This window comes from Rhinolophus sinicus, chromosome 2 (assembly GCF_057876585.1).
Source record: "Rhinolophus sinicus isolate RSI-liver-muscle chromosome 2, RSI-T2T, whole genome shotgun sequence".
Taxonomy (NCBI): Eukaryota; Metazoa; Chordata; class Mammalia; order Chiroptera; family Rhinolophidae; genus Rhinolophus; species Rhinolophus sinicus.
This window is the reverse complement of record NC_142502.1, coordinates 45,936,501-45,955,854: the sequence shown is the minus strand read 5'-3', so window position 1 is coordinate 45,955,854 and position 19,354 is coordinate 45,936,501. Positions and strand designations below refer to the sequence as shown.

General features: G+C 54.4%; 3 protein-coding genes across 16 annotated transcripts in view; 1 reads left to right on the top strand and 2 right to left on the bottom strand.

Moving 5' to 3' along the window:
* The window catches only part of PPIL6 (peptidylprolyl isomerase like 6), a 33,202-nt gene extending 29,248 nt beyond the window's left edge, over positions 1-3,954 (bottom strand). For 4 of the 8 annotated variants that reach the window (XM_019734963.3, XM_019734959.3, XM_074333400.2 and 1 more), the window contains exons 1-2: positions 3,725-3,954; positions 504-599 (exon numbers count right to left, since the gene is read on the bottom strand). In XM_019734963.3, coding sequence (XP_019590522.2) covers positions 504-599; positions 3,725-3,859 — 231 coding nt within the window. In that variant the 5' untranslated portion in view covers positions 3,860-3,954. The other 4 variants (XM_074333402.2, XM_074333403.2, XM_088795519.1 and 1 more) reach the window with 4 other exon arrangements.
* A 17-nt stretch (positions 3,955-3,971) lies between these two features.
* SMPD2 (sphingomyelin phosphodiesterase 2) lies at positions 3,972-7,205 on the top strand. Its single transcript, XM_019734957.3, has 10 exons — positions 3,972-4,467; positions 4,678-4,774; positions 4,898-4,974; positions 5,302-5,395; positions 5,532-5,621; positions 5,842-5,924; positions 6,053-6,185; positions 6,268-6,372; positions 6,554-6,707; positions 6,802-7,205. Exons 1-10 carry the CDS (start codon positions 4,418-4,420, stop codon positions 7,188-7,190), a joined length of 1,272 nt encoding a protein of 423 aa, XP_019590516.1. The 5' UTR covers positions 3,972-4,417; the 3' UTR covers positions 7,191-7,205.
* A 141-nt stretch (positions 7,206-7,346) lies between these two features.
* MICAL1 (microtubule associated monooxygenase, calponin and LIM domain containing 1) lies at positions 7,347-19,108 on the bottom strand. 7 transcript variants are annotated; one of them, XM_074333395.2, is made up of 25 exons: positions 18,446-19,098; positions 16,639-17,106; positions 16,334-16,541; positions 15,971-16,075; positions 15,527-15,631; positions 15,261-15,416; positions 14,541-14,641; positions 13,533-13,790; positions 13,152-13,267; positions 12,824-12,950; positions 12,587-12,665; positions 11,902-12,049; positions 11,248-11,450; positions 10,986-11,074; positions 10,805-10,846; positions 10,471-10,554; positions 10,196-10,352; positions 9,820-9,899; positions 9,248-9,461; positions 9,021-9,121; positions 8,643-8,756; positions 8,433-8,526; positions 8,154-8,253; positions 7,981-8,054; positions 7,347-7,618 (listed from the first exon to the last, which is right to left on the bottom strand). In XM_074333395.2, exons 2-25 carry the CDS (start codon positions 16,894-16,896, stop codon positions 7,470-7,472), a joined length of 3,162 nt encoding a protein of 1,053 aa, XP_074189496.2. In that variant the 5' UTR covers positions 16,897-17,106; positions 18,446-19,098; the 3' UTR covers positions 7,347-7,469. The 7 variants fall into 7 exon arrangements, with proteins under 7 accessions (XP_074189496.2, XP_074189495.2, XP_074189492.2 ...); XM_074333394.2 differs by having other exon boundaries at positions 9,248-9,524; positions 11,260-11,450; XM_074333391.2 differs by having other exon boundaries at positions 9,248-9,524; positions 18,446-19,095.
* Positions 19,109-19,354: the final 246 nt, after the last annotated feature.

The window sequence follows — 19,354 nt, the reverse complement described above, 5'->3', positions numbered from 1 at the left end:
GGTCCTGCACGGTACTGCTGGGGGCGATGCAGACAAGGAAGGTTCTTAGAGCAAGGCTACCCCGTGGGAACTTGGTGCCTATCATCAGAGTTCCCTAGGCAACAGCCCAACACAAGCCGCCCACTGTATGTGTGCTGTACACCACCAGAACCTTCCAGAGCTAGGGCCAAGAAGAGTGCCAGGCCATAGAAACCTGAGTGCCAGGAAGTGTGAGTCAGTGACGGGCAGGGAAAAATGGTAACCGTCAGCAGGGGTAAAGAGTAGCATTGAGAGTTTAACCCTTACCGTGATCACGTGCCCTCCAAAAGAAAATTCTGTAAATGTTTTACTTTTTCTTAAAAATCAGCCTGGTAAAATGATTGAAATAATTTAGGAAAAGTGAAATAAGTTAGAAATGAAATCTAGTTTCACTAAAATTACTACTTCCGTTTTTTCAAAACAATGCATACATAAATAACTCAGGTAAAACTTTGCTCATTTCCCGCACCCCGAATATCCTTTACCCTTTTTTTCTGCTGTAGATATTGATCCCATGCAAATTCTTGAAGAGGAACTATTATAGGATCTTCAAATTTGGATGGAAAATTCATCTTCAGACTCTAGGTTTCAAAATAGAATAATTATTTTAGAGTAAGTTCTCTTTAAAAGTAGAAATCATTTCCCTCGATTTTTATGGGTTCCCAGGAAGTTTCATACATTGGATTCCCAGGCCACACAGGCTGGCTTAGATGGGCTGCTCCCAGAGCCCTGTGTTCACCTCCATTCCGTCACTCCCCAGTCCACACTGCAGCTCTGGCTCATTTGTCTCTCACCTGTAGAGAATAAGCTCCTGAGGGCAAAGACTACTTCTCAGTTTTCCTAGATTCCCACTGGCCTCAACATCTGGCATATAGTGGACCACTCACACATACCGTGTTTCTCTGAAAATAGGACCTAGCTGGACAATTAGCTCTAATGCGTCTTTTAATATAAGACCCGATATTATATTATATTATATTATACCTGGTATTTATTTTATTATATTACATTACATTATATTATAAAGACCTGACCTTATATTATAATAAAATAAGACTGGGTCTTTTATTAAATTTTGCTCCAAAAGACACATTAGAGCTGATTGTCCATCTAGGTCTTATTTTCGGGGAAACACAGAAGCAACTGAATAAACAAACGAATCAGTAAGTTTATGTCAATAGTTTTGTGATCTGCCATATTCTTTCAAAACCAGTTTTTCCCTAAATTAAACTCTTACTAAACCTCAGTGTGTTGACGGAAATGATGCTATTGCTTTAATTCACTGATATATGGAGAATGACCGAAAGGATATTGTGGTTATACCTCTTGAGAGAAAGAGAAGTAAATACGAAATATGTTTAGGTTTAAGATATGGAGCATGTTTTGATTTAACATACATTGTTTTGTCTTTATGAATCAGAGAAAATTCTTACTGGTTAACAATCCCTGTCAAAAAAGAAAAAAAGTTTTGGTTGCTAAGGTTATATTTTGCTTCCTTCTAAAGCAAGAGAAAATAGTTGAGGCAACAACCATCAGGCCTCACTTTTCTGAGTGGGTCTGAGGGAGTAGATGTGCCAACAGGGACAAATGACAGCTGGCCCCTTCTGTTGTGGTCTAAGAGGACACTGGCCGGGCTTTATCAAGGGCAGAAATTCCAACGGGGAAAAGTCAGGACGTGAGTGTATCTCGCCTTGGGACCAGGGATAGTAGAAGATGGCAACAGCAACCTGGCCATTTCCTTCTTAGGCTACTGTCCCCAGCCGACAGATGATGTGTCCCTTTTTTTCTCAATTCCAGTGTCTGTGCTCAATGTAGGCCAAGTGTGCAGGATGACTGTTTCTAACTGAGGGACCACATGGAACAACGAATAAATCCAACAGTTTTCAAATTAAGCATACTTAATCATACTTTCTTCATAATTTAGTGTTTGTTCTAAAATGGACTACATCCAAATTAGAATATATGCAATACTTTTTACAAATTAGAATATATGCAATACTTTTTGCAAATCTAAATCTGTCAGTTAATTAGCATCTTGGATTACTCACAAATGATCATGTTGGGAATATTTTCAAGGATCTTTTATTAAAAATAGAACTAACTGAATTTACATCGATGTTTTCATATTCTAATAAAGCTACAGTAGGCAAAAGCTGAAGGGAAAACTATCACTACTAATACAATAAAGACATTGTTTCCTTGACTTAGTGTCCTCTACAAGGGTTGGCGAATTGTGGCTAGGGGGCCAAATCTGGCTCACGGCTTATTTTTGTTAGATTTGAGAGCTAAGAATAATTTTCAGATTTTTAAACAGTTGAAAAAAATCAAAAGATTCATATTTCATGACATGTGAGATTACAGGCAAGTCAAATTTCAGTGTCCATAATACAGTTTTATTGGAAAACCGCTTTTCATTTACATACTGTTTGTGGCTGCTTTTGCACAGGGCAGAGTTGAGTAGTGATGACGGAGAGCCTAAGGCCCCAAAGGCCTAATAATTTAATAACCAGACTTTACAGAAAAATATTGTCAACATCTCTACCATGTGGGGCAGGCACAGAAAGCATGAGCCTTCAGAAAAGGAGCTAAGAAAAACAAGGGAAAAAATATCCCTCAAACACATTAAATACAATTTAGGCCATAAAACTATGATGATCCCATCAGCCCAGCTAACATAGCCCTTCATTTCTATTTCTTCTGATGATCCATATATTGTTTTCACAGACTTCTTGGTCATTTATTCTTTTCATCTTGATGTAAACTCTTACCTATTTCTAAAATTGGTTACTATTTCCTGATTTGATATCATTACAAACTTTTCATTAACTCTGTGGATTTGGAGCAGGCAAGGTAGGAATTTAAGATTTCTTCTATTTGGTAACATTTTGTGTTAAGTATCTAGCTGGGTACTGTGGGAGATATAACCATGAATAAGGTATTGTCATGGAGTCCAGTGGGGTTCTGAAGGAGAGAAGGTTGGCATAGTCTTAGACCAGTATTTCTGGAGCAAACCCCAAAGACCAGCTGAATTCTGCATTTCAACATTTCACACATCCCCTGCATTAGGGTTATACGTGTGCTGCAGCATTACTGACCAGGCCACATTCTTCCAATTAAAATGTTTTGCCTTTTTTATTTTTCTGCGTGCTTACAAAGAAATGTCTATATTCTCCAAAGCATTTGGTGGTCATTTATTAAGAAATCCCCGTAAGCACCTAGTTCAACTGGAATGCAGTGACTGCTGCAGAAAATTCAAAGGAAAAAAAAACGCAAAAAACAAAAAACTTCCCGAAATGAAGTTTTCAAGAAATCACTTGGAGTGATTTTGTAAAAGTCAGCTAGTTATATGGTAACATTTTTACCTAAACATTTTTTCATGACTTTTTAAAAATTATAGACTTTTTAAAATCTATAATTTCAGTTTAAAAAAATGTGAGATAAAACGTGTGAATATGTAGAGAGGAGGAATTACCTTTATTCACAGCAAGGTTCTGAACGCTTCTTTCGCTCGTGTCCCCCTTTAAAGGTACCCTTCTTGAAGTGGAATGCCCGCCGCGGACCCGCACTCTTCCCCTACCCTCTGGGTTCCAACCAGACTGGCCTGGCCCAGCCCAGCCAGCACATCCCTTCCCCGAACATCGAACCCTGACACCACCAGGCGAGAAGCAGGAAGGGCTGCCGGCATTTGTGGTTTCTTGGCAGTTACCTCAGCTGTGCTCTTCGCAATCTGAAAAGTGGAGCTTTTGAAGAGCCCCACCACCTTGACCTGCAGCGGCTGCTCGGGAGGCGACTGCGAGCCGCACGGGACCGACTTCAGCCTGCTCCGCTGCGGGCTCGCCATGGCGGCACTCGGGAACTACTCGGAGCACAAACACTGCGTGTCGCCAGGGCAACCGCGCGGCCCCGCCCCCGTCGCTTTCAGGAGGGGGCGGAGCCAGGGGCGGGGCGGGTTGCGGCGGCCGGCAGTGGCCGGACCCTTTCGCCTGTTGATGGTGAGCCCAGCGAGGGCGCGCGGGCGGCCGCGGTCAGGGACGAGCTTCCGGACGGAGGAACCGGGAACATCGCGCCCCGCGTTCCTCAACCCGGCTCGCCGCCCGTCCGGGCGCCCTCGCGAGCGGCCCTCGCCTCCCGTCAGCTCCCAGATTTCGCTGCAGATCGCCTTTCCGGCTTGGTGGGCAGCCAGTTTGGGGCCAGCGGGCCGGTTACCCAGGTAACGCGGGAGTCGGCCCTGGGCCTGAGCGGCGCCGGCTGGAGGCCACGGCCCTCCGGGGAGCGCAGGGGCGGGCCCGACCACCTGTGCGCTCCGCCCTGGGAGGGGCACCGCCTGCCCACACTCGTCCGGGTCACTGTCGTCGCTGGAGAAGCGGAGTAGTCCCGCGCCCCCCGAAGAGTCTCCGTCATGAAGCCCAACTTCTCCCTGCGACTAAGGGTATTTAACCTCAACTGCTGGTGAGTACGCCCGCGAAGTGGGGGCTTGGCCATTCGCACCCACACAGCCATTCGTTTCCTCACATCCGGGCCATGGCCGTCCCCTGTCCTACAATCGCAGGGGGCGGGGTGAACCCGCACTTCAAAGGCCCACACCTGGTCCCAGCCCCAGCGGGGTCTGGAAGGCTGAGCATCCCCAGCAGTCACCTCCCCCGGCCCTTCTGTCTACAGGGGCATTCCCTACCTGAGCAAGCACCTGGCCGACCGCATGAAGCGCCTGGGAGACTTTCTGAACGTGGAGAGTTTCGACCTTGCTCTACTGGAGGAGGTGGGCTGCATGGAAGGAACTGCTGTGGAAGCCTGGCTGGGAGGAGGGGCTGCTGGGGATCGGGGTGCAGGAGACCTTCCCTCTGGGGGAAGGGCTACACAGGCATCCTCCCCTTTCCCCCAGGTGTGGAGCGAGCAGGACTTCCAGTACCTGAGACAGAAGCTGTTGCCCACCTACCCAGCAGCACACTACTTCCGGAGGTGAGAAGGACTGGCCTGGAAGCCTGTTCTCAGACCTGGAGGTTCATGGTACTGACAGCCCTTCCCTATCTTGTCTGCATCATCCACCCTTGCCCTGGGTGTGGGAGCAGGAGAGGGTGGAACCAGGAAGATGCTACCTACTCTTCAGCTTGTCTCAGCCTTGTCACCCTATCATCCCACAAAGGCATTACTTTGACCTGTACTCTGGGGCTGGTCCCAGCAGCAGAGAAAAAAGTAGCTTACAAATGCAGGGAAACGAGAAGGGAAGGAAGAGGACTGGGTCTTTCTCTCCCTGCTTCTGACTATTAATCAGGATTTGTCTTTCAGTGGCATCATTGGCAGTGGCCTCTGTGTCTTCTCCAAACACCCAATTCAGGAACTCACCCAGCATGTCTACACCCTCAATGGCTACCCCTACATGGTAAGCGGGACCTCTTCCACCTCCCTTCCCCACCCCCACCCCCACTCACACTGAAGGAGGCTGCCTTCCTAGGGCTGCAGGGGATGGGCAGAAAGAGGGGAGCAGTGCCCTGATTCCTGCCCCCTCCTACCTGCAGCTCCAGCATGGTGACTGGTTCTGTGGGAAGGCTGTAGGGCTGCTGGTACTCCATCTAAGTGGACTGGTGCTCAATGCCTACGTGACTCATGTGAGTGAAGCTGGCAGTGCTGAGGCACAGGCAGCCTGGTCCTGGGAGGGAGAGATGGGCTGCATGGGGGAGAGGTGTGGGGGCAGAATTTCCTAAGGTCAGTAGTCAAGGTTCACCCGTTTTTTTATCAAGTACCGTGCCAAGTTACAGACACAAGCTTGATTTTGAGCTACTCTTGGGACCCTGTCTCATGTGCTGTAATCTCATCTGTCTTACTTAGCTCCATGCCGAGTACAATCGACAGAAGGACATCTACCTAGCACATCGCGTGGCCCAAGCCTGGGAACTGGCCCATTTCATCCAGTGTGTGAGCCTGGGCTTGACCAGGGAAGTGGGATGGGGTCCAGGGGCTGAGGAGTGGCCAAGGTCCCCACTTGTAGGGCAGAGTTGGCGAGGGAAGAATTCTTGCCTCACTAACCTGGTTCCCCCAGACATACATCCAAGAAGGCCGATGTGGTTCTATTGTGTGGGGACCTCAACTTGCACCCAAAGGACCTGGGCTGCCGCCTGCTGAAGGAGTGGACAGGGCTGCGTGATGCCTACCTCGAGACCCGGGACTTTAAGGTGAGGACCTGCTTATGTCCTCATCTTTGCACCCCCAGTTCCTCTCCCTCCACATCCTAGCACAAGCAAACTATTCACCTAGGGCTCTGAAGAAGGCTGTACAATGGTACCCGGGAACTGCTACGTCAACCAGCAGGAGCTGGAGCCCTTTCCCTGTGGCATCCGTATTGACTACGTGCTTTTTAAGGTCAGGTCCCTCCCCCAACATGCCTTTACCATCTGTGTCTCTTCATCTCTCGCCAGCCTGTGCTGAGCCTTTGTCCAGCTAGATTAGACTTAGATCACTGATAATTGGAGATGAGATAGTCAGGAGCTGATTCTCTGGGAAGAGGCCTCCAGCATAAGTTTCTCTCTGGTCCTTTTCCTAGGCAGTTTCTGGGTTCTACATCTCCTGTAAGACTCTCAAAACCACTACAGGCCATGACCCTCACAGTGGCGCCCCCCTCTCTGATCATGAGGCCCTGATGGCTACTCTGTGTGTGAGACACAGCCCACCCCAGCACAACCCCACCTCTAGCCATGGTAAGTCACCACCACCTTTTCCCCTGGTCCTTCACCACCGCAGAACAGCCCTTCCACTCTCCCCTTCCTGCCCCGCTGCTCTGCCTTGTTCTAGGACCAGCAGAGAGGTCACCATTGGTCAGCGTGCTAAAGGAGGCCTGGGCAGAGCTGGACCTGGGCGTGGCTCAAGCTCGTTGGTGGACCAGCTTCGCTGGCTACATGATTGGCCTGGGGCTATTTCTCCTGGCGGTGCTGTGTGCTCTGACAGCTGGAGGAGGGGTCAGGGAAGTTGCCATACTGCTCGGGACCCCCAGTGTAGGACTGGTGCTGGGGGCGGGTGCAGGCTACCTGTTCCACATGCAGGAGGCCAAGGGCTTGTGTAGGGCCCGGGCTGAGCTCCAGCATGTGCTGGGAAGGGTAAGGGAGGCCCAGAACATGGGGCCAGAGTCTCAGCCAGCCCTGCTCCTGGAGCAGCAGGAGGGGAACAGGGGTGAGGACCAATAAAGCTTAACACTTGTGGCTCTGCCTTTTTCCCTGTAGACAAAGTGTGACTGGGGCTAAGGATCAGTGTGATGATCACCGTGTAGCCCTTCAGGCCCCTGCACATCTTCTCTTCTCCCTGCACACTCTCTACCTCCCAGCTGCAGGCAGTCTAAGCCGTTTGTGGCAGAAACATTTTATTGTAAACAGTCATGCCCTCTCCCAGGCAGTCCACATGAGCAGGGTGGCACTGCCCTGGAGTGAGGTGGCCATGTAGGAAAAAGGCAGGCAGCCCACCCTCTTCTAGCCCTGGGCCCCTGGCCCTGAGGCCAGCTCACTGAGCCTTCGCGCCTCCTGGAAGCGAATGAGGGCATCTCGCTGGTTCACCACATCCACCAGCTTCTTCAGGATCTGTTCCTCTGTCTGCCGATCAGCTGCCGTCTTTAGGGTTTCTGAAGGCAGGAGACGAAGCTTACAGAACAGAGAACTGGGCAGGGAGGCAGGAGCAGCACAAGCTAACCCTGGCCTATGTGACTTCTACTACCCAGCCTTTGTTTTCTCATCTGTAAAATCAGGTCTGTCAACATGAGTAGTTTTCTAGCACTGTTCTAAAAGCACATCCTGCATGAAAGCCCAAACGTGCATCTCTGAACTGAAGGCAGAGTAGAGACTTGGAGCCCAATCCGCTGACTTCCTCCTGAAATGCCTCAGAGGTTCTCTAAGCAGAAGACCATGTTGCTTTGTCACTCTGCTCTCACGAGGCTCATGCAAACCCCGGCCCCGTGATATCTGCCTCTTCCCACATCCTGCTTACCTTCCCGGTTTAAGTAGCTTCGTAGTTCCTGGTCTAGCTGCAACTGTTTGTCCTCCAAGTCCAGCTCCTGTGCCCTGTGGCAGGCAGGGATAGAAGAAACAACTGTTCAGGGTATTCAGGAACCCGGTAAGGGCCTGGCTCACAAGCTGGCATCACTTCCCCACCCCCCTTACGTGATCATGAGCTCAGCCTCCTCAGACACTAGGCTGTTCTTCTTCTGAACGAGCTGTAGCAACTGTTCTAGCCATAGTGCCTTTTGCTGTTCTGGGGAACCTGAAGAAGGAAGAAGAAGGGGTGTGGTCAGGAGGCCTCCAACCAGGGTCATAGGAGTCCTGAGCATGCAGAGTGGAACCCATTGTGGGCCACAGCCTGGTGACCTCAGGGATGGCTGGGGGCTGAGCACAGTGCTGAGGCAGAGGGGTATCCCAGCGTGTCCCTGCCCCGCCACTCACTGCTCTGGTTCCTTAGGGCCAGCTCCACCTTCATGCCCTCGGCCTCCAGCTCCCTCAGAGTAGCCTCGATCTCATTGAGTCGCCGCTGGATGGCCTGAGGGTACAAGACCAGAGGCCCAGGAGTCTTTGGATTGCCCCAGAACAGGCAATCTGATCCCCAGTTTCACCACCCCGACCCCATGAGGACCTCCGGGGACCCCTAGGCCTCACCTGTGCCTTGCAGAACCTCTTCATTTCCTGCTCCTTCGCCCGGCGCAGCAGGGTCCGCTTCCATGTTGGGTACTTGTCCATGGTGCCTGAGTTCTTGGCAAAGGTCAGCAGAGTCTATGGCAGGGTCAGAGCAGTCGGGTAGGGCTTGGCCTGGTGCGTAAGGGTTGGGGAAGCTTCATTTGGAAGGGACGAGAAAGAACCTGGGCTGGAAGTGGGGTAAGTTCTGGTGGAATAAATGGAGGCTTAGAGACATGAAAGATCAGGGACTGAGAAGAACGGGGCTCAAGAGGGAGCAAGCTGCAGGTTCCTCCTGGGGCCGGGGTGCGTGGGTTTAGTGGATGCATGCTGGCTTGGTCAGAATAGTGACCTTCCACTCACCTGTTCCATGTCTAAATCCAAAGCCACATCTTCCTCTTCCTCCTCTTCCTCGTCACTGGAGGAGGGCCTCCCTTCTTCCTCTTTCTCCATGGCCATAAGCACTGAGCAGAGAAGTAGACAGGGCTTGAAATCCCCACAACCGCCTTCCCTTCCCCAGCATTCCCCGTCAGGAATCCCAGTACCACTGGCCCCATCCCCACGCTGGGTCAGCACATCTGGGCAGTTACCGTGAGGGTTATGGATTTGCACTCCCCATCCCACAAAGCTGCCCTCCAGGGCCTGGCGCGCCAAGGCAGAGCAGCTGCGGGGGGGCTTGGGTGGAGGCTCCATTTCGGGGTCAGGACTCAGGTTAAGAGAGGACAACCGCTGGCGTTCTGGGCTGGAGAGGCGGATCAGCCGACGGGCGGGCTGGCCGGGGCTTGGAACAGGACTGGCCCCCTCCTGGGGGAACATGGGAGTCGGGGGGCTGGATGGCATGTTATCCTCACCTGGTGTGGGGAGGTCCTGGAAAAGCCCCATGTGGTCTGGTCAGTGACCTGCCCAGTATGGGGTTGTGGGGTTGAGGCTTCCCCTTTAGACCAATGTGGGCCCTGGAATTCATTCACTTCGGCCACTTATTGGACAGTGTCAGGTAGCGTTCTAGATATGGGCTACAGCCATAGGGAAACAAGACAGAAATCCCTGCCTTCATGGAGTTTACATTCTAGTGTAAGAGATTCAGTTACCCCGGCAAAATCTGCGGGGTTTGGAGAGACCCCTTTACTCATTCCCACCCCACACACACTTTCACAGCTTTTACCTGACTCTCAGGGCCTCTGTTGCTGCCAGCATCCTCTTTGTGGCCTGGCTGGGGCAGGTGCTGGAGGCAGTAGAAATGTCCTGGGAAGGGTGGAGAGGGGAAAGAGACATCAGACGTGGGCAGCCAGTACCCAGAGACTCCTTTTATCAGGGAAGATGGGGGTGACAGGACTGGATTTGCAGGTGTATTTCTACTAGCTTCAGAACCCCACATTTGGCACTTTGGAGGAGACAGAAGATCTGAGCTCGGGATGACAGTGCCATCCTGAGCCTGCTTCCTCCTCATGCCCAGCACCCCAGTTCCCTTCCACCTTCAAACTTTCCTCCAGGTAAGGCCAGGTCCAAAGTCCCTCTAGAGGCTTCCTGGGCCCACTTACCATCTCCTGGGTGCTGCCCATAGCTACCTGGCCACAGGGTGGCCTCACAGACATGGCAGCAGAAGCAGCTCCGGTGGTAGAAATGGCCGTCGGCAAAGAACCGTTCCAGGATATAGAGGTGTTCCCCACAGAGTGCACACAGGTCCTGGGCACGGGCCTGCACCAATCCCCAGGCCAGTCAGGTGGAGGCAAGGCCAGCAGCAAAGTTCTTCCCTATCCCCGAAACTCCCCTCCTTGCCCTCCCCAAGCCTGCTGACAGGGCCCCCCACGTTCACCTCCTGGTGGTGTGATGGGGGTGTCAGGGGTGCACCAGGCTCTGGGACAGGTGGCTCCTCAGTACTTGGGGTCTCAGCCTCTACCTAAGGAGGGAAGTGCTCAGGCCAAGAGGTAGAGAGGCAGGACCAGCTGGGGAGTGGATGTGTGCAGATGAATAGAAAGGGCTGGAAGGAAAGGGGAGGGAAAATAGGAAGAAAGACTGGATAGGGGGTTACAGAACTACTTGGGGTGGGGAATAAGACATGGGGAGATAGGACATAAACTGCCCAGGGGAAGGGGACAGAAAACAAGGGCTGGACAGCAGGGGACTGTCCAACCCTTCCATGCATTTACCTCCAGGCGTGGCTTCTTGCCACCTGCATCCTCCCCATTTTCCTGTAACAAGTCATATACTCAATATGGGGTTCTGAGCCCCCAATCCTCCCCTTCCTCCATTCTGAATGTCATCCTCCCCATCACCCCAGGAACCCACACTAGGAGCCCACTGCCCTGCCCAACCCTGCCCAGGCTCCACCTTAGCTCGGGTCCGTTGCAGGGTCCTCTGCAGTTTGCCAAGGAATAGTACAGCACTGGAGGTCCCCGGCAAGCCTTGGCTGACAGGGCCTGCAGGGAGAACTGGGGTGTTAGGGCAGATGGGAAGCCAATACTGTACCCTTGGAATAGACCGCTACTCTGGCCCGAAAGGATACCTCTCAGGCTGTCCCTCAGACGGGACACTGTCTCTTTCTCACATGCATACACACAACCTCCTCACTCCACCTGTCCTACCCGCCTACCTTTCAGGTCACCTGGATTTTGGGGTGTGCTCTTGAAGGCACTGTGAAAGTGGCTGAGGTAGGCAATGAGGCCCAGTGGGTCACTTCCTGCCACCACTGCCTGTGCAGACAACACAGGTGTGATGCCCAGCTCATGCTCTGCCATCTTCAGTGCCCAAGCAGTCGCTTCCAGAGCCCCCAGCCCCTGCAGCTCTGCGGGTTCCCTGTACGGTATCAGGAAGAGAAGCCAATGGAAGACTAGAAACCAACCCGATCAAAGGGGGAGACGGTGGGTAGAGAGCAGTAGGGGAGGGACAGCAAGAGGGGATAGGGGCGTGCAAAGGGAGGAGAGGGCATGAGGGTTTTTATTTCCTGTGCTACACCCACACCACCACCACCCAATGACAACCTTCTGGTCTTGGGGGGCTCTACCACTCACAAAGCTGCCCTATTGAATGCATTCGATTCTTACAAGATCTGCAGGCAGCGTCAGACAGAAATACTATCACCAGGGAGGAGACGTGCCTTGGGCAAGTGGCGGCGCTGGGACTGTTGGGTGAGCTAACTCCTACACAGATGTCTCCCCACCATTGCACACCACGAGATGTAGAGGGAGGGGCAGAGGCATGAAAGGTATGGTCTGCCAGGGACCCCTGGGCCTAATTAGCAACTCACAGTAGGCCAGGCCGCAGCCGGTTCACCAGTGCACACAGAGCCAGCCCATCGGCCCAGGAAGACGAAAGGTTGGTGACATGGACACCAGGATACCCAGCAGTCTGCTCCTGGCACCAGTGTAGCAGGTCCTCCTGGGCGCCCACCGACCCTGGGAGAAGAGGTTGTGCTGTGCCAAGGCCCCATGGCTCAGCCCAGCTGCTGGGTGTGGCGTCTGTAGGGGAGGTGGGGCACTGAACTAACACTGTCGGCAGTACCTCTCAGCCCTATTTTTTCCTTTGAAAAAAAATCTCGTTTTAGAATAGGTGGGGGAGAAAATGAAGTGAAATCACCACTAGCTACATAGAGGGCTATGGACTGAGGGGCCAGAGAGGCCCAGAGGCTCAAAGAAAAGGCAGGTTTGGAGTCTACACGTGTGGAAGGGGTCAGGCAGAAGAGCTAAGAACAGGGCAGCACTGCTGCTATTCAACTGCTACGGATGTGGCTGCTGTTGAAATACTGAAATAACTTCCACAAAGATTGGCAACCAACTGCTGCTGAGTGCTCCGCTGCCCCTCCACTGTCCAGGACACCCCAAACGTCCCCACCATCCAGGAGCGCTCCAGCACCCTCCTTCCGGCCTGAGGCTGCAGCTCTTGTGTTAGTTGGTACGTGTTTTGGACGCGGCCCTGGAGGAAGGCCTGCTCACCTGCAGCCAGCTTTCCTGAGTCTGTCTTGTCATTCCTCCGCACGGGCTCCTTGGCCACCACGTCATACAGCTCTCGCACCTAAGGCAGCCCCTTTCAGGTCTAGAGACAGGCTGCCCACAAAGCCCACAGCCCTTGGGGAGGGGCCAGCCTGGGGAGGGCTCACTCAGCGGGGCAGGCCTGACCTGGGATGGGGTCTGACCTGGGAAGTCTGCTGCGGGGTCCAGGGAGGGCCTGACCTGATTGGGGGACACACTCCGAAGGTTTAGGTTGGGGTAGCGGGTGGCGGGGTCCAGCCCATACTGGGACACGTTGCGGTGCATGTTTTCCGGGGTAGTCTGTGACAGGAGCTGGTATAGGCTCTCACTGCAGGGGCGGGGGGTATAAAGGTGGAGGGCAGGGACACAAATCAGAGTGCATCCAGCAGCACCCACCTCACAACTGCCAGGCCTTCCTTTTGTTCTCTTTTGTCCATGTCCCCGTCTATTTACCCAGCACTCCCCCACCCTCTACCTGCCCCTTGTCATATATTCAGCCCTGCACCGCCCCACCCAACTCAGGCCTCACCGCTCTGCCAACACTTCTAGGGGCCCAGCGCCCTCTGCCCACCGCTTCACCATCCAGGCGGCATCAAAGGCTGCCAAGAAGCCCCGGGCCACTCCAGTGCCCAGGGGCCAGAAGGGCTACAGGATCAGAAGGGTAGGAAGTAGGTCAGTGAGAGTCCACCAGAAGTGTCCAAGCCCAGATGCCCCCAAGGTCATAGCATAGGGGGCCTCGCACCATACCAAGCAACCCTCAGCTCCTCCCCACAACAAGCAAACGCTTTTCTCCCCACCTTCCCAACTATGGAACCCCTGTGCCTCCTTATAAGGAGTCCCTGTTTCTTGCAGCACTAGTAAGCTCCTCCCCCTCCTGCTCCCCCCAGTCAGGGAACCCTGGCCTCCTCACCTCCACCAGGCAGTCCCCCACCAGCTCTAGCAGCAGGCAGGCACCATGCTTCTCCTGCACACGAGCAGCGCTCTCGGCCCGCATCATGCTTGTGAAGTCAAAAGCAGAGACGTCGGGTCGCCCATGGGCATCCTGGGCAAATTCCAGCTTCCCGAGCTTGCCATGGGTGGCAAAGTCAGCAGCTGCCCGGGCAAAGCGCTGCAGAGCCTCGGGCACCACATTGGCACTGCCCAGCAGCCGGTCGGTCTCTGGCCAGTCCTACATGGCCAACAGATCAGAACCAGCGGCATCAATTGGGCAGTCCCGTCCCCTCGGGTACATAAGGTACACACACTAAGGCCCCGAGAAGGAGCTTCCCCAGACTACACAGCAATTGAAAGCTCAGCTGGTCCTAGAATTTGAATGTCTTCCTCCCAAGCTCAAGCCGTTTCCTTGGAACTCACCTAGCTGCTGGGGATCCCAGGCTCCACCCTGCTCCCGAGGCCCAGAACCATTACTATTATCATACACTTGCTTTGGACAAGTCACTGAACTTCTCAGAACTTAAGTTTCCCCATCATTTAGAGATAACACATCTAACTTCTCAAGGTACTCATGAGAATTAGGTGAGAAAATGCATATAAAGCTCTTAACATAGTATCTAGCACGTAGTAGGTGTTCAAACAGTTCATTCAGCAAATAGTTATTGGGTGCTTACCATATGCCAGACACCATTCTAAGCACAGAATAATTAGCAAGCAAGAGACAGAAACAGAACTCCTGCCCTCGTGGGGCTTACGTTTGTAGTCCTGTGGCTGGTATAAGGCATTTAGCCCAGAATATGATTCAGGTTGCCATGGAAATCCCAGGGCAGAGGAGCTTGTTGAAGTGGAGGAAAAGTCAGGGCAAAGGCAGGAGAGGACAGGCTCTGTCCACACCTGGTGGGGGTTGGGGGGCAGACTGTCCAGGCCTGGCTCCCACCGCCCAGGGCCCACCGGCCAGCCCCTCCCTCCCCGGCCCAGGCCCCACCTGACGCAGCACTCCTAGCCGCAGCAGGCACTGCTTCTTGGCTGTCATCACAAAGTAGTGGGTGTCGTCCTTGTAGTACACAATGTTTTCCAGATCAATGCCTGGCGGGGGACAGGGCAGAGTGGGCAGGAGATGTGTCTCCTCATTATGTGTCACCTCTCCAAACACCCAGCCATGCCTGACCTCTGATAGCTGGGATCACAGCTTAGACTACAGGGGTTGCCGCACACACAGGGGCCCATGAGTTCTGATGGCACAATGAACCGTCTGTCCCAGGCCCAGGAGGCCTGAGGATGTGGAGCAAAGAGAGAAACTTGGGTGGGGTGCCAGCTGGAAGACGTGTACCAACCACATGGTCACATGCTTATAGATGACAGCTTGGCTTCTCAAACTAAGGTGTGCAAACTCCAGGGGGCGTGACATTTCAAAGCCAAAGTAAACAGGGCTTCTTAAAATACGGCTTTCATTTTGAACTTATCTCGTTTATATATTAAAGCATATATAACGAAGCACAAAGCAAAATGCCATGCCTTCTGTGAGAGATTTCCAAGACCTGTCACGCTGGGTAGCAAAGTGGGCTGTGCCTGCTGAATCCCTGGGGGCACAAGTTCTTTGCGGTCAAGATTCCTTGGACTGAGGACAGGTCTGAGCCAGCTGGAGAGGCAGGACCCAGACCCAAGTCAGGCAGGGGGAGGGGAGTCCCTGGGAGAGGGGCCTGACCTGTGGCTTTGAGCAGGCTCTGGAAGAAGCTCTGGTTGTAGATCCGGGCCACACCGCTGATCTCTGGCACCTGTGCTTCTTCCACTGTGCGCCGATTCACAAAGTTGGCCGTGATGCCAATGGCCAGTTTGCCACGCATTTCTCTCACTGTGAAGCCTAGAGGCGGGGGCAGGTGGGAAGTGGCAGGAGGATGAGGAGTATAATAGCTTTGAAAGGCCCAGGAGGAGCTTGAGAGGCTGACTTCTTTTAGGGAAGGGATCACTCACCTTCAGGGACAAATTTTCCTCCAGCAGCCGAGATGAGGACATCAAATTCATAGTTGGCCAGCTGAGCGGGGGGTTTGGGCTGGAGCTGGGCACGCCAGCCACTCCCTGGGGCAGAGGGTGTAAGAGGCACAAGGTGTGGAAGTCTGAAGGAGTCCTATATTCCCAGGACATAAATGTACTACCAGGAAGTAAATGTATTACGGGGCTTTAGGGTTTAGAAAGCCCTGACACATTGTCTATAAATTAAACCTTCACAACAGCCATGGAAAGTAGGGAGGGGAATGCTCCCCATTTTATAGATGCTCAATGTGACGTTCAGAGCGGTTTGCACAAGCCCACACTATAAAAAGGGAGACTCAGATGACTCCCAAACCCACCCTTTTTCTTCCACAGGCCACGGTGTCCTTGGCAAACGGGGGTTCTCAGGAGCAGAGAAGTACTTACCCTTTTTGGTAGGGGGCTGGAGGCCAGTGAAAGTGACACCCCAGTGAATTTCCACCCCCAGCAGCAATGCCACTTTCAATAAAAGCAGCTGAAGCTGCCGGATGCCTGGAAGGGAGAGGATAGTAGGTACAGGGCCCCCAGGACCACAGAGCCTCCTCGAGCACCAGTGTGGGCCTGGTCAGAGCTGGAGAAAGCCTCACACATCCAACGACCCATTTTACAGATAAGAGCCCTGAGTCCTAAAGTTCACCTGGCTGAAGTGAATCTTATCCACCCTGCCTCTTGGCTGGCCCAGCGGCTCCCCACCTGGCCTGTCACTAGTCCCCGGCTCTCGGCCCCTCTAGGCCACCACGTGGTACTCACTGATGTGGTCCAGGGTGCCTGTGCAAAAGCGCCCGTAGAACTTCTTGGCGCCAAGTCCCCGAAGGTCATGGATGGTGAAGGGCCACAGGTGGAGCACATTGTGGCGAGAGAACTTGGTGCGCTTTTCCACCAGCACCACACGGGCCCCCAGCAGTGCCAGCTCCACAGCAGCCCGCAGACCACAAGGTCCAGCGCCCACCACCAGGCACTGTGAACACACAAGGCAGTGTGGGCATGGAACCCCATCTCCCTCCTCTCACCCTCCCCACCACTCTCCATCCCCATCCCAGGCACCATGTATTCACCTGGTTGTTGGTGCAGGCTTGGCCCTGCTGGTAGACAGGCTGGCCTGCTCGCTTGTCCAGCTTGGCCCACAGCGACTTGGCGCTCCAGGAGTTGAGCTGGGCCTTGATCTTGTGGTACTGGGGCAGCCCCCCACCAGGCTCCAGCCCCAGGGCCTGGCATAGCCCCTGGAAGCTGCTCAGCACATTCGGACACAGCTGAGCCTGCAGGAAGCTCTCAAAGTGGGCGTGAGCTGGGTTGGTGGAGGTGGGTGAGGCCATGGAGGCCCCTGGGGTTTCTGGGGAAGGAAGCAGCTGAGCAGAGGCACGTCACTGCTGGAGAGAAGGAGGGAAGAGAAGGGGAGGAGAGGAAAGCAGGCTGGTGTCTCCAGGGAGCTGGGGCCCACCCCTGATTGGCTCTGCTCCTCTCTCCCAGCCCAGTCCTGATCTGCTCCAGAGACAGCTGCTCTCCCCTTCCACTCCAAGTGAAATCTGCCAAATTTGGAAATGAAAAATCATAAGTCCTGGGCACAGAGGGTTCCCGAGAAGCCAGGGAACCTCCAGCTGTCTTCCTGTTCAGGGATCTCCAAGTTCTGCTCCATATCTGGGGCCCGGAGGGCAGAAAGCAGGGCGTGGGGCAATTTCTCAGACATGGAGAGGGCAGGTTGGCCAAATGGAGCGCTTTCCTTGTGGTGCAGATAGGGACAGGCCAAAATACCTGCAAGCCCAGCTGCTGGGTACACATACTATCCCATCTCACCCCACACCTCCCTGCTCCTGGTGTCCCGTCATGAGCTCAGTGCCACGCGGGTGTGGGGTGTGTCTTATGTCAGCGGCAAAGTTTTCCTCCTTAGCACTCATGATTTCCTCCTGACAGAGTGGGGAGATGGTCTCCCTGTGAAGGTTCCACTTTTCACCACCAAAACTACCTCAACAAACAGCAGGAGGATGTTGTATGTTTCAACTGATTGGGTGAGGGAGCACTGGGTCTATTTCTGACTCACTGTGGTCAAAACACTTCCCCTGTGACTTGCCTTCTCTAGTGGGCCCGGCGGGCGGCGGGGGGGGGGGGGGGAGAGGGTGGGGGGGGTGGCGACAGCAGCCGCGTTTGTCCCTCCCAGCTTCCTCCCACCCCCATTGAAGACCCGCTCCATCCCCTGTGGGCTCGGGCGCGCTCTCCCAGGAATTTCCCGAAACAAGGCCTCCTTTGTCCCCCTCTCCCTCGCTCGGGCCCCCACGCAAATTGAGGGATGTCAAAGGGGGGCTTTCTAACGCTGGGATCGAGAGGCATCAGAGGGTACGTTGGATGGGGTTGCCGCTGGGGGAGTTAGAGAAGGTACGTGGTATTGATGGGTGCACGTCCGTGGGACCGACACTCCCCACCCCAAGGCCGCCCCACCAGTCCCAGCCGGAGCTCAGCGGGCCAGGGCGAGGCGGGAGACGAGGTCGTCTCCTGCAGGTCACCTGGACCAGGGCGCCCAGAACATCAGGAAGGGCAAAGGTCTTTTGGGGGTGGGGAAGTGGAAGGAAGAAGACCTCCGGGAGAGAGGGGTGACCCAGCCTGGAAACACCAGAACAAAGGATGTGTAAGGGCTGGAGCGGTCTGGAAGGATGGAGAGGAGCTGGACCACTGGCGGCGGGGGTGTGGGGTCCTCACACTCTGGGTCATAAAGTCTGGAGGAGGGCTGAGCAGGGCGGGGGCGAGGGGAGACGGGTCAGGAGGGGTTCCCGAGCGCCTGGGGTGACATTTCCCCAGAAGTGCACCCACACCCAACACCCCTGTACCCCGCGGGGCAGGGGGCGCACAGCTGGTTTATAGCTGGCAACTTACCCGGCGTCTCTAGAGCGGCGAGGGGCCACTTCCTGCCAGGCGGGGGCGGAGGAAGGGGAGGTGGTGGAGGAGCGGAGGGGAAGCCGGGTTGCCGGCTGTTCGCGGGGTCCGCCCGGCCACGGAGTTCGGCAGGGTGTGGGCTTCCGCGTGGGGCGTGCGGCTGGAGGAGGCTTTATTTGTGCCTCATTAGCATCTCATTACCTAGCATTCCCCGGCTTGAGACGGCCTGGGACCCGCCCAGGCCTGCTGGGTGGCGCCGACAGGCGTGGCACTGCAGATGCCGGTCCTGTGTAGGGGCCGGAGTCCAGGGCCCAGGAGTCCGGGATCGGAAGCGCCGGGTTCTCGGTAGTTCACCCCCGGCCTCGGGCTCCATCCTGGTTGCTGTGCCTGCAAAGTTAGCCCTTCCCCGGCGGGCGAGCCCAGCCACCCCTGTCCAGTACCAACGCCGCAGCCCGTCTCCTAGCGCTGGGCGGAGAGGGCGCTCTGGCTGGGCAAGAAGTTTGCCGAATCTGGCGGGTCCACTGGTGGCGCGCGAACGTCTGCGCTGTTTTCACCGCTCTTACGGGAGATCCACCGCCCCGGCGCCCCACATTGGATTCAATCTTGCGGTCCCCTCTCCTGCGACAAGTCGGCCCCCAAACCTGGACTGAGGACAATGGGCACGGATTAAGTCCTTGGAAATCGCAATCTGCAGCTTCCACAGAGACATAAGAAATTAGAGGGCTAGAAGGTCTTGGGGTGTAAGGTGGTGATGGTAGTGTTAGATAACTACTAAAAACGGTGGAAGTGGGAGGGTGTGTGGGAGAGGCTAGATTCCCAATATTCAAGAATGCCATGGAGTGAGGATCCATAGAACTGCCAGTGTTGAAATGGGCTTGAGAGACTTGGGTCTTATATTCCAGATAAGAA

What these genes read in the sequence shown, in the direction of transcription:
- SMPD2 (XM_019734957.3), top strand. Translation starts at nt 4,418, where the DNA reads ATGAAGCCCAACTTCTCCCTGCGACTAAGGGTATTTAACCTCAACTGC. An exon ending in TCGAGACCCGGGACTTTAAG is followed by an intron (nt 6,186 to 6,267) that starts GTGAGGACCTGC and finishes CTATTCACCTAG; the next exon opens with GGCTCTGAAGAAGGCTGTAC. An exon ending in CAACCCCACCTCTAGCCATG is followed by an intron (nt 6,708 to 6,801) that starts GTAAGTCACCAC and finishes GCCTTGTTCTAG; the next exon opens with GACCAGCAGAGAGGTCACCA.
- MICAL1 (XM_074333391.2), bottom strand. Translation starts at nt 16,896, where the DNA reads ATGGCCTCACCCACCTCCACCAACCCAGCTCACGCCCACTTTGAGAGC. An exon ending in CCAGCCCCCTACCAAAAAGG is followed by an intron (nt 15,632 to 15,970) that starts GTAAGTACTTCT and finishes CCTCTGCCCCAG; the next exon opens with GGAGTGGCTGGCGTGCCCAG. An exon ending in TGGGGGACTGCCTGGTGGAG is followed by an intron (nt 13,268 to 13,532) that starts GTGAGGAGGCCA and finishes CTGATCCTGTAG; the next exon opens with CCCTTCTGGCCCCTGGGCAC.